Here is a 14387-nt window from a genome sequence, read left to right as displayed (position 1 = left end):
AAACCTGAACTGAACTGGCATCTTCAGCTGACTTCACCGTCTATTCTGTGCCCTTTCCCTCACCCCCAGAGCCTGCAGTGCCAATCCTCCCCCAGCTCCCACATGCCACCCGTCCCCTGGGAGCAAAGAGCAGCCCCGCAAAGGCCCAGCTCCTGCTTGGGACAGTTACTCACTTTCCTATGAGCAGCGTGGCTTTCTTTTCCATCTCTCCTCGGGGACACGTCATTCGGACATCTTGCACGGGGAAAGAAAAACTGTAAGGCAAACAGCAGAAATGGTGATTTCCCCAGCCTGGGCCCCACTCGCATGACGAGCCGTCCTTTCCACGTCCGGCGAGCAGGCGCGAGTCCAAGTGGGAGCAGAGCATGTCACTGCCAGACAGTAACTGAGGGCTTGGGTCCCATGTCACCTCCAGGCCATGTGCCACTAGCAGAGCTTATTACAGAGGAGTCATGGCAGAGCCTGAGGGAATCTCAAAGTCAGTAAAAGCTCCCCTCTCTCGACTGACTGCTATATGCTTAAATACTAAGCTCTTAAGCCCACCCTAGAGAGAGAGCAGCATGCAGAGACCAGAGATGTCACTCGCGGTCTTCAGCTCTAGGCACAAGCACCAAAGAAAACTGCCTAACATCTTTTTTAGACTGCTTATCTTCTGCACTTCTCTTTTAACCCTTCAGGTGCATCGTCAAGTAGAGAAAAAGGTGCATTCTTATATCCTGTGAACTAACCCCGCCGTCTAACTCGACCTACGAACATGCATTTAAAACTACAAACAGCCTTCTCTGGGATTTTCCCTCACGTAAGTTACCAAGTATTAGCTAACATGGTAAGAATGCACCTCTTAGTGAAGACAAGGCTTAGACGCTCACTCACCATGATCTACGGCAAAGATTTTGCAGGCTCATTCCAAATTCACCTTGGACAAACACTGAGCTGTCCCCCAAAAATCATGATAGGCTTGGGCCGGGGAACCCCCAATGCATTGTTATGCAATGTCATCACAATAAGACGGCACTTACAGGCGTCCTTCACCTGTTGTGTGGCTGCATTATAATCGTGTTTATCCTGTAGGATGAACTGAGGAGGTGAATCTCACCAGCCGATCCAGACTAGATAGACCTCCCTCTTATCTGGCCAGAAGCGGTGTCATTTAGCTATCCCTGCCTCCAGCTCCACACGGTTCCTGAGATCGAGAGCATGTCCCTTCCACGCACTGTGTCTTAGGCTACGTCCTCACTACGGGGGATCGATTTCTACCCGCCGATTCAGGCGGATAGTGTAGACGTAGCCTTAGTCTCAGAGCGGGGCAGCCCAAAACCATCAGGAAAGGGCAGAAGAGAAAAGGGACTTGCCCCGACTAAAACTTTAAAAAAAGACACTCACAGATGTATGTACCTTTCTTCGCGGGATATATAGTACCATGCCATCACCAGAAAGAACACCAGCCCTAAGATCATCTTCCATCCTATGAGAGACAGAGAACATGCTATAATGCTAGGACCATGGACCTGTGACCACACAACATGCAGACCTCCCATCAGCTCCATACATGGACCTTGGTTTACAACCTTTTAGCCGGATCTCAATTCGCAGGCGAAGCCCTGTGTCAAAGCCAATTTGAATTCATTTTTTGAATAAGGTTTCATGGGGCAGTTTGTCAAATACTTTAGTGGTGTGCAGATCAGTTCTCCTCCTTCCCTCCCACCCTTGGTGCCTATAGTATAATGCCAGGTCCAAAGTAAACCACTGGAACTTACACGGCCAGATTCACGCCAGTCCTAACTAACCCTTCCCAAAAATGACTATGTGAAGAAAATGCAGACACATTCCAAAGGAAGAGGAGATGCAATTTCTGGATCAACTTCTCTTCTTCGCTGACTTCAGTGGAGTTTTGCCCATTTACACTAGCAGGGAATTTGGCCCTCTGGCAGTGGTTTCTCATTAACCCTGCTTTCTCCAGAGCAGCGGCTGTTCCATTTTCTTGCTGGGCCTGTATGGAGAATGCAACTGACCCTTTCTTTCATTTCGTAGATTTTTTTAAGGCCAAAAGGGACCATTATGATCCTCCTCCTGCACAATATAGGCCAGAAATTTTTCTCCCTCATCATTGCATCAAACCCAGTTCTAGTGGTTGAGCCGGAGCAGGATTTTAGAAAAAGACATCCAACCTTCGTCTAAAGACTTCAGTATTATGGCAAACCCACCACAACCCTAGATAAGTTGCTCCAATGGTTAATTGCTTTCTACTTAAAAGTTTGCATCTAATTTCTAGCCTGGATTTATTTCGTTTCAGCTCACAGCCCACAACAGATCTTGTTACGTCTGCTAGATTAAAGAACTCTCTATTAGCAGAATTTTTCTCCCCACAATGGGGAATTGCCTGAGGTGATGCTACTGGGATTTGAACTTTTGGTTCCAGTGGGTCTGGCCAACCAGCAGCTCAGCCCACCAACTCAGCACCGCCCTCCTTCTGCTGGCACCGTTAAACATCTAAGGAGCCTGCCCTTCTGCAGGGAGTGGTTGCCATTGTGTGATGCACGGTTCATGCAGCACGTTACAGAGGGTGGCACATAATGCGCTCGCTCTCTCTCTCATATAGAGATTTTATCTTTAGTTTCTTTTTGTTTTGAGATTTCTCAAACTAGAATAAAAGTCATTCCGGCTCAAAGTGCTTGTTCGCTGGATGTGTGGAAAAGCAAAATTTACAATGGCAAAGTCCGATGCATATTGGATCACTCGGAGAAAAATAAAGTTTGACAAGTCCGTATTTCAGTGCAAGATGCAGCAATACAGAAACCATCGTGTCTGCTCCATCAGTGACTGAAGGTCCAATCCTGCAATTTAGGAGACTGAACTCCTCCATGATTTGAGGTCAACCTGTAGCTAGAATACAGGTCAAAGATATGGAACTGTTATTAAGAGCATCAGCGCTTACGTTAGAGAAAACTGTTATAATTCATCAGGCTACTGGGATAACTTCAATGCAAATTACTCTGACTGGGTGACTGGTTGTCAGACCAGAGAGCAGACATGGGTTGGTGCAATAGGAGAAGAAAAAGAAGCCAAAAGCACAGAAAACAGCTAAAGGGGAACAACAGCATGGAGCCCAGAGTTTGCAGTGGCCCATGATGGAAAAGGAAAGGTCTACCCAAGCAGCATCCAGCATGAGAAACATACTGGAGCGGTGTGTGTCACACAAGAAGATGACAGAGAAGAAGCTGTGCTCATTGGTATAATGATGAAGCACAGAGGCCGTTAGCATCCATCAGCAGGGAGTCCCAAAAATGGCACACCTGACCAGGTAAGGCTGGGGACAGGAGCACACCCCGGGATTATGCAAGTTAAAGCAGCTGATGAAGTGTGGCTATTTGAGTCATGAGCACCGGTGCCACACAGCACTGAAGTCCTGGAGGGCGCCACGGAATAACCTCAGCCAAAGAAATTTGCATCTGAGATAAATTTATTATTTCTGTGGAACAGACACTTCCTGCTCACAAATAGTGAGTCAGAGCCATCTGCCAAGCTCCTTAGCTGGCCCAGACTCTCAAATCCGGGTGCAGCTAGTGATATGTCCAACACAGGCTGGGCTGTTTAATCTAGCTTTATTGGTCTTTACAACCAGACTAGACCTGATCTGCCTGCCTTGCTTAGCGCTTGCGTTCACTCACCCAGCGTCACCTAACCAATCACAAGCTGATCCCGGCCGATGCACCTTGCCCCAGCCTGCCACAACCCCTTCCCTGCCTGCCACCGGCTAGCCACAACAGTCTCCTCACCTCTCTTCCCGCTGCCCAAGTAACAGCTGGTGTCCACCTAAGATGGAAGGATTCACAGTATTCCCCCATCACCTTCCACCTGCCCCACTGACTTGTTTATATTTGCCCATCACTATAACATATAGGTACCAAGCACAGGGAGTAGAAGCTCCAGCAGGGACCTCTGGGAACTACATCCTAGTCCCGTCTCATATGGGCTCTAGATTCATGGGGGGTGGGGGGGTTGATTTCCCCTTCTCCAACTCCCTACCCCCCCGCCTCCCCCTACACACATATTAGCCCAGCCTAAGGAGGAGGGAGGTGGGAAAAGACGGCCAGGCCAGATACAGTGACAATTGTACATATCATGAGAACATAAGAACGGCCATACTGGGTCAGACCAAAGGTCCATCTAGCCCAGTGTCCTGTCTTCCAACGATGGCCAATGCCAGATGTCCCAGAGGGAATTAACAGAACAGGTAATCATCAAGTGATCCATCCTGTGTCGTCCAGTCCCTGCATCTGCCAGTTAGAGGTTTAGGGACACCCAGAGCATGGGGCTACACCCCTGACTATCCTGGCTAATAGCCACTGATGGAGCTATCCTCCCTCTCCCCCCACCCTCCTGGAGAAGACAAAAAGCTCCCTCCATCCTTCTGACCCCTTCTTTGTGCCACCTCATCACAGTGTGCACAACCCTCCACACACCGGCTGATCCTCCAGAGCCACCGCGAAGGACAGAATGAGATCAAGCCCCTGACCCCACTGGGAAGGTGACGAGTTATCCCTGATCTAGAGCCTGGTCAACCACGCGTGGGGACGTGTCACTCCTGTGCGAGGCTCCAGCCAAGCCAGGGGCTGGTCTGGTGACTCTCAGGGCAGGTATATAAACCGCTCAGGAGACAGAGCTAGTCCGTTTGCCCAGCTCACTTCATGGCTTGGAACTCTCCCCTGCCCGACAGTGGGGACAGACTCCACAGGCCTCAGCCTGCTCCAGCCCTGCTCTGGCTCCAGCCTGGCTCCCAGTCCTACTCCTGCCTTGTTCCAATCCTGCTCTTGACTCCTGATTCTGGCTCTGATCCTTGGTTCTGACCATTGGGCCAAGCCATCCTTGCCTTGGTTTCTGATACCCACCTTGTCCCTTCCCCAGTTTGGGGGTCCCCATGGCACTACCAGTCTGTATTAGTTTTAAACACCACTCTGTACATGAATCACCTGTGACCCTGCAAACCCGTCTCAGGGAAAGAACGCAAAGCGACAAGGACTTACGGGACTTGTTGATCATTTTTATCAGCAGGGGAGGCGCCACCCCGTGGCTATTGCTCTCATTGCGGCCACTGCTGGTCACCTAGAGTGGGAAAAGGAAGACACTTTGAGTCGTACCTGTCAGGCAGAACATCTGGTCACCCGGCACACATCCCTTCCCCTCCACGCTGCCTGGCACTGAAAGTCCTGCCTACAGATATTCAGTGCCATAGAAGCACCTGCTTTAGTGTGGCCTGTGTAACAGTGATGCTAGCAGTTAAGATTTTATGTTAGCGATCACACATACACACACACACACACACAGATGCTGATCATATATATCCTCTGGTCACACACTCAGGGATTCAAAAGTGTCTCAGTGAATTAGGAGCATAAGTCACTGTTGCAAATGAGACTTTGGAAGATTTCTATGCAGAGAGGTTACAGATCGGTGTTTAGATTATACATGCCCTTCAGTAAGAAAAAAAAATCAAAACCATTGAAATTTCTGTTTGAAAAAATATATTTTGTTCCATATGAACAAAATGTATTGTGTTACAGAAATAGGACTTCAGATGTCTTACATATGAGCTTCTGTTTCCAGGTATAGTTCACAAACATTATGTGCCATGAAATGCTGTAGGTCAATTGTTAAGCACTTTCACAGTACTAAAAATACCTAACTATACATATGCGCTTCTAATCCATATTCACATAGCATTATATTTATACAGCTGCATATTATTCCATAGGGTATTGCAGATAAAGACTAATAACTGTACTTCACTTCCCATGGAATCCCCGATGCATAGTACAATTAAACATAGATTATTTATTAGGTTCTGAGTTAAAAACATGAAGAGTCATAAGTTCAGACTGCACAGAGAAAGTTTTCCCCATTGAAGAGTTCTATCCATGTTGTTATCAAAATAAATTAGACGCGAATACTTTTCCTTGCCCTAACTTTGCAAGATGGGGTACGCATAGTGATAAGCCACCTTCATTTTCAATTCACATTTTAAAAAAATAATTCTGCACCCCCCCCCACACACACACGTAAAGTGAGAGATAGCGACCGCCCAGGCTGACAGCCGCTGGGTCTGCACCGCGCACCAGATGTGCTTTGCAGCTCCTGAACCAAGTAGACAGCTGCAATGCTGACGCATCACCAAGAAGCCAAGCAGATCAGGCAGGTATTAAAGCAACATACATCATGTTGGATGCCACGTACTTGGAAAGAACCGGATTCCTTTGATCCAGCCATCCACTTGAAAAGAGGCTTGGCTGGTGCTGTATGTTTTCTAAAGACTTCTGCACTCACAGCAGTCTGAGCTCCCAAATACGTCTGCTCCAGAAGCCGACTTGTGACACATCGGGTGACTGCACCAGGGTGAAAGATCTCAGTGGAAAGGTTTTGAAACCACCTTCCTAATTATCTCTTTGTGGTTAATTAAGGAAATATAATAAGCAGGCCTTCCCCACCCATCTACAGCATGTTTACTTCTTTCAGAGCAGGTGTCTGCAAGCTGAGTGATTTTCAACAGCTCAGTCACTTGGTTTATTACTGGGGTTCCTGAACGATTCCATAATTAAGTCATGTTTCCTTGAAATCTTCAGGCTGCCGCGGATCTCCACAGAGGCAGACACCCCTCTGGAGAAGCAGGGGAGGGTGCCAGCAAACCGGGCCAGGACATTCTTCCAAAATGACCCTGGCTCCACGCATCCGTCTTGCTGCTTTTTAGTCATTGGCCAGACAAACCACAGAGTGTTCTCACGTTCCGAGCAGTCTAAAACTCTTCCAGGGCACTGGGAGCCGGTGATTAAGCTCTCACCACTGCTTGACCACTCTAAAGTCAATGTTTACTTTGCCACACAATCCTCATTTCACTCCCCTCCCCACCCTCACTCAGCAGTCACCACCTTGGCCAGCGAAAGTCAAACAAAACTACCTTTATTCCAGGAGGGCGGAGGGGTGGGGAGAGAGACAGCTCGTTAAGAGCAATTCCCTTCCTGAGTTGCTGGGATACACCACGAATCATTACGGAACAAATTAATTTCATAACCATGCGGCTCCTCAGAGCCGTAACATGCCCTGGGATTCATTCCTTCGCTAAGTGAATGTAAGTGCTGGGGAACAGGTGCCAAAAGGACAGGCTTAGAGAGGCTTTGTTCTTCTGTGTATCCCTGCATTGCCCTGGCAACGAGCCTTATCCTGGATCTAGAACCACCATATGCAGGGAAGAGGATACTTCACTTGCCAGGACCCAATCAGTTGGGGTGCTGTGACCATTGCCTGTCACCAATATTCCCTCATTGTTTCTTTGTTCTCCCCTGTCTGGCTGTATCCAGCCATTCTCTCCTGCCTTGTACTTCAATCCTAATCTTCCTGGGGCAGGGCCTGGCTCTTTGCCCTGTGTTCAAGAATCGCAGCGTTTAAGACTAGAAGTGATCACTAGATCATCTTGTCTGACCTCCTGTATTTCACAGGCCACCATCAGCCAGGACCCACGCACTAAACCCAACACTCCAGTATTGCTAGCCTCAGGAGACCAAGCTATTGTGTGCAGAGAAGAGATGGGACCGAAGCGCGCCAATGCCCGACGCCCCACCAGTGGCAGAGAAGAGCTACCAGAGAGGGGTAACTCGCAGTCCCCTTCCAGCCTGGACCCATCTGCAACAGTCACCTCCCATGAGCAAACTCTTGAGCCTTTCACTATCTGACCACCAGCAGGGCTCCCTAGGCCACAGATAAAGTCACCTGAGAAGTATCAAAGGGCCAAAGGTGACCTTACCAACTGCAGGGGATTGAGAGTGCAGTATATACCTCCTCCATCCTAGCAGATAATATACCTGCTTAATGCTCCAGAGAACAGCTCCAGACAGTCTCTGCTGATAAATATGCCCTGGAGGAAGATTCCCTCTTCACGCCCACCTTGGACAGGAGTTTAACGCCAGCAATTATCTCCGTCTCACTCTCCCCACTCCTTACCTACCCGGAGTCCAAGGCCAAAAGGGAAACATTGTAGCCATCTAGGTCTGATAAAAGGCCACGCTGCTCCACAGGAACACCAGGATTGGAACCCACGCCCTCCAGTATCAAAGGCTACAGCCTTACCCCTGTGCCACCACACCTCCTACACCGTGCTGCGAGGCCACTTTGCAGGTCAACATGGTGCATGCCTACCTTCTTTCCTGCCCAGACATGACTCTCTTCATAGCCCATAAGCGCCATTCAACATATCAACTGGAGGGGGCACTGCTGAACAATGTGATACTCCACCACGGAGCTGCCCAAAACAAAGGATTTCTGGTTCCTGCGAAACGTCAATATTTTGATTGCTTTCATTCCACACTTTGGCATTAAACTATTTTTTTCAAAATTTCCCATGAACCACAAATCTCAAAAAAATCAAATTGTTTCAGAAATACCGACCCCGAACGAGACCTGCACCCCAGGACCAGGGCAGCCCCTGACTGACAGTCTTGTCGGTTTCACTAGGGCTGTGAACCTGACAAGAAATTTCAGTCAGTAACTGCTGGAGCTCCTGGGGTCTGCAACTCTAGGACAGGAAGTCTAAAAGTCCTGAGAGTCCCCTGGCTCCCTGTTGCAGATCTGGGAGCCAATCCTGATTAGAGCCGGGGCTTTCAGGCAGTAAGCCTGGAAACTCTGGCATGGCAGGGCTGCCCTGCAGCTCTGGACTCTAGGAAGTTCTGGGGTCTCCAGCCTGGCACTGCCCACAAGGCTAGGCTGCCCTGGAGCTGTGGACCCAGGAAGCGCTGGTTTCCCAGCAGCCCACTATGCAAGCTGGCAGGAAAGGACAGAATCTTGCTTGGCAGGCAGGTTTCTGATAGACCCAAACCATTTTCACAGGCCATTTGGGGGATCAACACATGGGCATTTGGCAATGAAAAAGTTCAGAGAGGAAGTTCAGACTTGGGCCTTCTGGTTGATGTTACAGCTAGGCCACCACGGACAGGAAGTGCATTTCTGGAGGGGCAAGGGTTCACTGCCAGTGAGTTTAATCTCAGCTGATTAAACTCACCGGGCATTCTGCCGTGTGCCTCTGGACCCCACCCAAAAGGGTGTGCTCTAATTACCCATAATGTCACTGCCCATCTGTCTCATTGCCCAGTGAAACCACACAGCTGGAGGGAGTCTTTGCAGCTGGGTTGAGTGCACCCTGAGCACCAGGGTGTATCATCCACCTAAAACGCTCACCAGGTGAGATCTTAAAACAATATAGAACATTGGCACTTTTCTGCCACATTTCTTTGCTAGGAACTCACTGTGCTAACCAAACCCTAATTCTGCCTCAGCCCATCCTCAACGGTAGGTCAGCAGGAGTGTCCCCATTTTACAGACAGGGAAAGTGAGGCATAGAAGTCAAGTGACTAGCCCCAAATCAGTGGGAGATCTAGGAACAAAACCCGGATCCTTGCCTTCCAGCTCCATGCTTTGGTCACTAGACCAGAGTCTTCCTCTGTAATCCCAACCACCCACACACTGCACCTACTAATCTACAGCCATGGCAAAAAATGCTTCAAAATGAAGAATGGCATCAAAAAAGATTGAGGGATGTGTGAGGTTTGTTTTGTAAGTCATTGTGCTACACAATAACCAGTGATCGCTGAACCTCACCGCCTAAGACACTGGGTTCAACTGAACCTCTACACATTCAGCTGCTTTGCACAACATACCTGTTACCCACGCCCACCTGGGATGGAAGGCTCTCAAGAGCAAGGTTCAGCTTGCAAAATGTCCCCTCCTCCAGAGGCTGGAGACACCACCAGGCACAAACCTTTCCATGGGATTCCACCTTCCTAAGAAAACTGAGTTCATGGAGCTGTCTCAAATGTCCCCTTTCCCATCCCCCCAAAAGATCCAGTAGAGTTGGGTTCTTATTGTCCCAGCCTGGTTTGTTCCCAGCCCAATGCTTCCTCCACGGGATGGGATAAGAGCAGTTCCCGAAAGACAAGAACATAAAAATAGCATGCAGCTCTGTTGCACTGTAGCAGGTTTGAGATCCATGCACTCTGGGGCCGTCCTAACCAGATCCTCACACACCAATAAATAGGACTGAAAACTGGGCTGCAGCTCAGAATGTCCAGCCGTGGCCGTTCAGTGGCCTACGTGAAATGAGTTTGCTGGGTCTCAATTTTGCCCCCATTTCCCACAAGCACAATTGGCAGCAGCCGGCCATCTCTGCAGATAAGTCGAGGGCTGGCTGTATCGGGGGTCTGACACCTAGGGCTGGGCCCTGGAGCAGCACAGAAGCATCCTGTAGGGGCAGTTACCACCTTTGCAGTGTCTGCACAGCTGGTGGTAAACGGAACACTTTGGTCTCCAGGGTGGTCCATCTGGCCCCTTCACCAGCTCTCATCTCATTGGAAACCCTTCACAAAGGAAGAAAAAGAGTAACCAAGAGAAAAATCAGCACCCGAGATGGACCCGCACCACACACAAACCTGTAGTGTATACAAATACCTGTGTCTGCAGGTGACTATACTGGTGCTGCCACTGGTGAAAATCATGAGCAACTCCACTGACTTCATTGGAGTGACACTGGTCTAAACAAGAGCAGAGTCAGGCCAATTTATTGAAGAAGGCGCACTCATAAAGTCCTTGTTTTGTCAAATTTCCCGCTGTAGGATTAGCATATCACCTGCTTTCCAGGGGTAGGAAGCAATTAATTGCTTGTGGGCTGGAAAGCGTTTTGAAGGTGAGAAGTGCTACACAGTTGCAATGTCAAGAATTATTGGGGTTAGCAACAAGCCTGCGAAGGATTCCTGCGCTCTTTCGGGCACCGCCAACCTCTGTCTTTGTTTAGTCACGTCATATAAATTTCTTTGTTTCTTTAAAAGCAAACCTATAATCTTGAATCAAGGAAACATTTAACAAGAGAGAACGTGGATAGCACAAAATATAAAGTAAACACAATTAAACTGTAAAGCGAATGAACAAATAAACTGGAGTAGTGGATGAAAGGAATCTGAAGCACACACACACAGAGCATGAAATAAGGAGTGACAATTAGTCATTTTGTTCGTAGTGTTGCTCCAGACTTGTTGGTCCCAGGATGTGACACACACCAGGTGGGTGAGGGAATAGCTTTTATTGGACCAACTTCTGCTGGTAAACTTTTGTTTGACCTGAAGAAGAGCTCTGTGGAGCTCCAAAACGCATCTCTGCCAACAGAACTTGGGCCAATAAAAGATATTCCCTCACCTACTAGAATCATACGAACATAGGACTGGAAGGGGCCTCTTGGATCATCAAGTCCAGTCTCCTGCTATCCCAGACCACCCCATCAAATAATCCCCTTCATAAACATAGCCTGCTTCACTTTAAAACCAGTCCGGTTTGTTGCCCCCACTGCTCCTAGTGGGAAGCTGTACCAGAGCCTCTCCCCTCTGACGGTTAGAAACCTGCCTCTAATTTCCAGCATAAATTTACTCATGGCCACTTTAGCCCCATTTGTTCTTGTGCCGACACCGTCCTTTAGCTTCAGTAGCTTTTCTGCTTCCCTGGCAGGTACCTCCAATGTATTTATGGAGAACAATCAGATCCCCCTCCGAGCCTCTGCTTTGCTAGGCTAAACAAGCCCAGCTCTTAGTCTCCTCTCATAAGATAAGCTCTCCATTGCTCTGACCAATTTAGTAGCCCTCTTCTGCGCCTGTTCTAGTTTGAATTCATCTTTCTTGAACATGGGTGACCAGAACTGTAGCCAGTATTCCAGAGGAGATCTCACCAGTGTCTCTTACAACGGCATTAATACGTCCCTATTTCTACTGGAAATACCTCACCGGATGCATCCTCGGACCACACTTGCCTTTTTCATGGCCACATTGCATTGGTAGCTCATTGCCACCTTGTCATGGCCTAATACACCCATTGGAGTGGGCTCTAAACAGTGAATTTGGAGACCTGAATCTATTCCAGACTCGCTGGGGGATCTTAGGGAAGTCACATCACCCATCTGTAAAATGGGGCTGATATTCTGACTTGCTTCTGTAAAGTGTTTTGACATCCATTGGTGAGAAGAGCAAAGTATTAATAACAAACAAGGAGGAGGGGCACATGGAGAACAGGACTCAATAGAGCAGCATACTGCATCTCAGTACCCATCGTTGCAGTATCCAAGCTCTTCCCAAGTAACTAATGGCTACATCTCGAGGTCCCTAGTGGACTTTAAATCTTCTGCTCTTCTCCCTGTCCTGTGGAAGGAGAGGGCTAGGCTTGGGGTATATACATTTGGAGGGAGTGGGGGGTCTGAATGGAACAGCTTTGCAGAGCATCCGAATGCAGCCAGCATCAGGGTTAGTCTGAACTCCACTGGAAGCTAGTTTCACAGCCAAACCCTTTAGATTCAGAGACATTTGGCCCCATCAACTGGGCAATCAAATGGTGTTGCCATTTTTGTTTGTGTTTGTCTGATTGACTGAAATTTCTGAATGGGGCATAGTTTCAAATCAGAAAACCAGAATTTTTCATTTCGAAGATATCAGAAAGAAACATTTCAACAATTTCAAAATCTTCAACGGTTTTTCAGGTCGGGAGAGTCAAATCCAGCCGTTTGGTGAACAGCTTCGGTTTTGACGCATTGGGATCTTTTGACAAAAAAATGACTAGTCGAAATAGAATTTCTATAGAATTGAAATTCCACGCTTGAATAATAACAGTATAGCAGTAAGAAAAACTATGCAAATATGAGAAAGATTATTCCTTTTAATTTCTATTTAACTCTCAGAAGAGTGTAATACTTGCAAGTTGCATGAAAACTATTTAAAAACACCATAATAGAGGCTCACATTAAATGTATACCCCAATTTAAAAAAAACAGTAATAGGGCCAAAAAATGTCACCATGGCTAAACAGAGTAAAAGAGGCAGTTGGGGCAAAAACGAATCTTTTTAAAAATTGGAAGTCAAATCCTACTGAGGAAAATAGAAAGGAGCATAAACTCTGCCAAGTCAAGACTGTAAAAGTATAATGAGGCAAGCCAAAAAAGAATTTGCAGTGCAACTAGACACAAAACACACAAAAACTAACAGAAAAAAAAAAAGTACATCAGAAATGGGAAACCTGCCAAATATTCAGTGGGGCCACTGGATGATCGGGGTACAAAAGGAGCACTCAAGGAAGACAAGGCCGTTGCTAAGAAACTAAATGAATTATTTGTGTCGGTCTTCACTGCAGAGGCTAAGAGTGAGATTCCAACACCTAAGCCATTCTTGTTAGGTGACAAATCTGAGGAACTGTCCCTGATTGAGGTGTCAGTAGAGGAGGTTTTGGAACAAACTGATAAATTAAAAAGTAATACATCACTAGGACCAAATGGAATTCACCCAAGAGTTCTGAAGGAACTCAAATATGAAATTGCAGAACTATTAACTGTGGTGTGTAACCTATTGCTTAAATCAGCCTCTGTATCAGATGACTAGAGGATAGCTATGTAAAGCCAATTTTTTTAAAAGGTTCCATAGGCGATCCTGGCAATTAGAGGCTGGTAAGCCTAATTTCAGTACTGTGGTTTAAACCATAGTAATGAACAGTTAGCAGATATATAGATGAACATGATATGTTGGGGAAGAGTCAACATGGCTTTTGTAAAGGGAAATCATGCCTCACCAATCTATTAGAATTCTTTGTGGGTGTCAACAAGCATGTGATCCAGTGATATAGCATACCTGGACTTTCAGAAAGCATTTGACAAGGTCCCTCACCAAAGGCTCTTAAGCAAAGTAGGCCATCATGGGATAAGAGGGAAGGTTCTCTCATGGATCAGTAACTGGTTAAAAGTTAAGAAACAAAAGGGTAGGAATAAATGGCCAGTTTTCACAATGGAAAAAGCAGTAAATAACAGGGTCACCCAAGGATCTGTACTGGGATCTGTGCTGTTCAGCATATTTATAAATGATCCGGAAAAGGAGATAAACAGTGAGGTGGCAAATTTGCAGATGATATAAAATTACTCAAGATGGTTAAGTCCAAAGCAGACTGTGAAGAGTTACAAAGGCATCTCACAAAACTGGGTGACTGGGTAACAAAATGGCAGATGAAATTCAATTTTGATACATGAAAGTAATGCACATTGGAAAACAATCCCAACTATGCATACAAAATGAGGGGGGGGGGGTCTAAATTGGCTGTTACCACCCCCGAAGGAGATCTTGGAGTCATCGTGGATAGTTTTCTGAAAACATCTGCCCAACACAAAATTGCAGTCAAAAAAGTGAACAGAATGTTAGGAACCATTAGAAAAGGAATAGATACTCACTGCCATATTATCATAATGTCATTATATAAATCAGGTATGCCCACACCTTGACTACTGTGTGCCGTTCTGGTGGCCCATCTCAAAAAAGATAGATTAGAAATGGAAAAGG

General features: G+C 47.1%; 1 protein-coding gene across 15 annotated transcripts in view; it reads right to left on the bottom strand.

The window, feature by feature from the left end:
- Window positions 1–14387, bottom strand: part of ST3GAL4 (ST3 beta-galactoside alpha-2,3-sialyltransferase 4) — a 162784-nt gene that overhangs the window by 18543 nt on the left and 129854 nt on the right. For 11 of the 15 annotated variants that reach the window (XM_054005259.1, XM_054005265.1, XM_054005256.1 and 8 more), the window contains 3 exons: window positions 5025–5103; window positions 1384–1465; window positions 174–254 (listed from right to left, as the gene is read on the bottom strand). In XM_054005259.1, coding sequence (XP_053861234.1) covers window positions 174–254; window positions 1384–1465; window positions 5025–5103 — 242 coding nt within the window. Of the gene's footprint in view, window positions 1–173; window positions 255–1383; window positions 1466–5024; window positions 5104–6231; window positions 6865–13688; window positions 13708–14387 lie in introns of those variants that run through there. The other 4 variants (XM_054005267.1, XM_054005262.1, XM_054005255.1 and 1 more) reach the window with 4 other exon arrangements.

Source organism: Malaclemys terrapin, chromosome 15, assembly GCF_027887155.1.
Source record: "Malaclemys terrapin pileata isolate rMalTer1 chromosome 15, rMalTer1.hap1, whole genome shotgun sequence".
Lineage (NCBI taxonomy): Eukaryota > Metazoa > Chordata > Testudines > Emydidae > Malaclemys > Malaclemys terrapin.
Note: the sequence above shows the minus strand (reverse complement) of the source record. Positions and strands in the feature narration are given on the sequence as shown.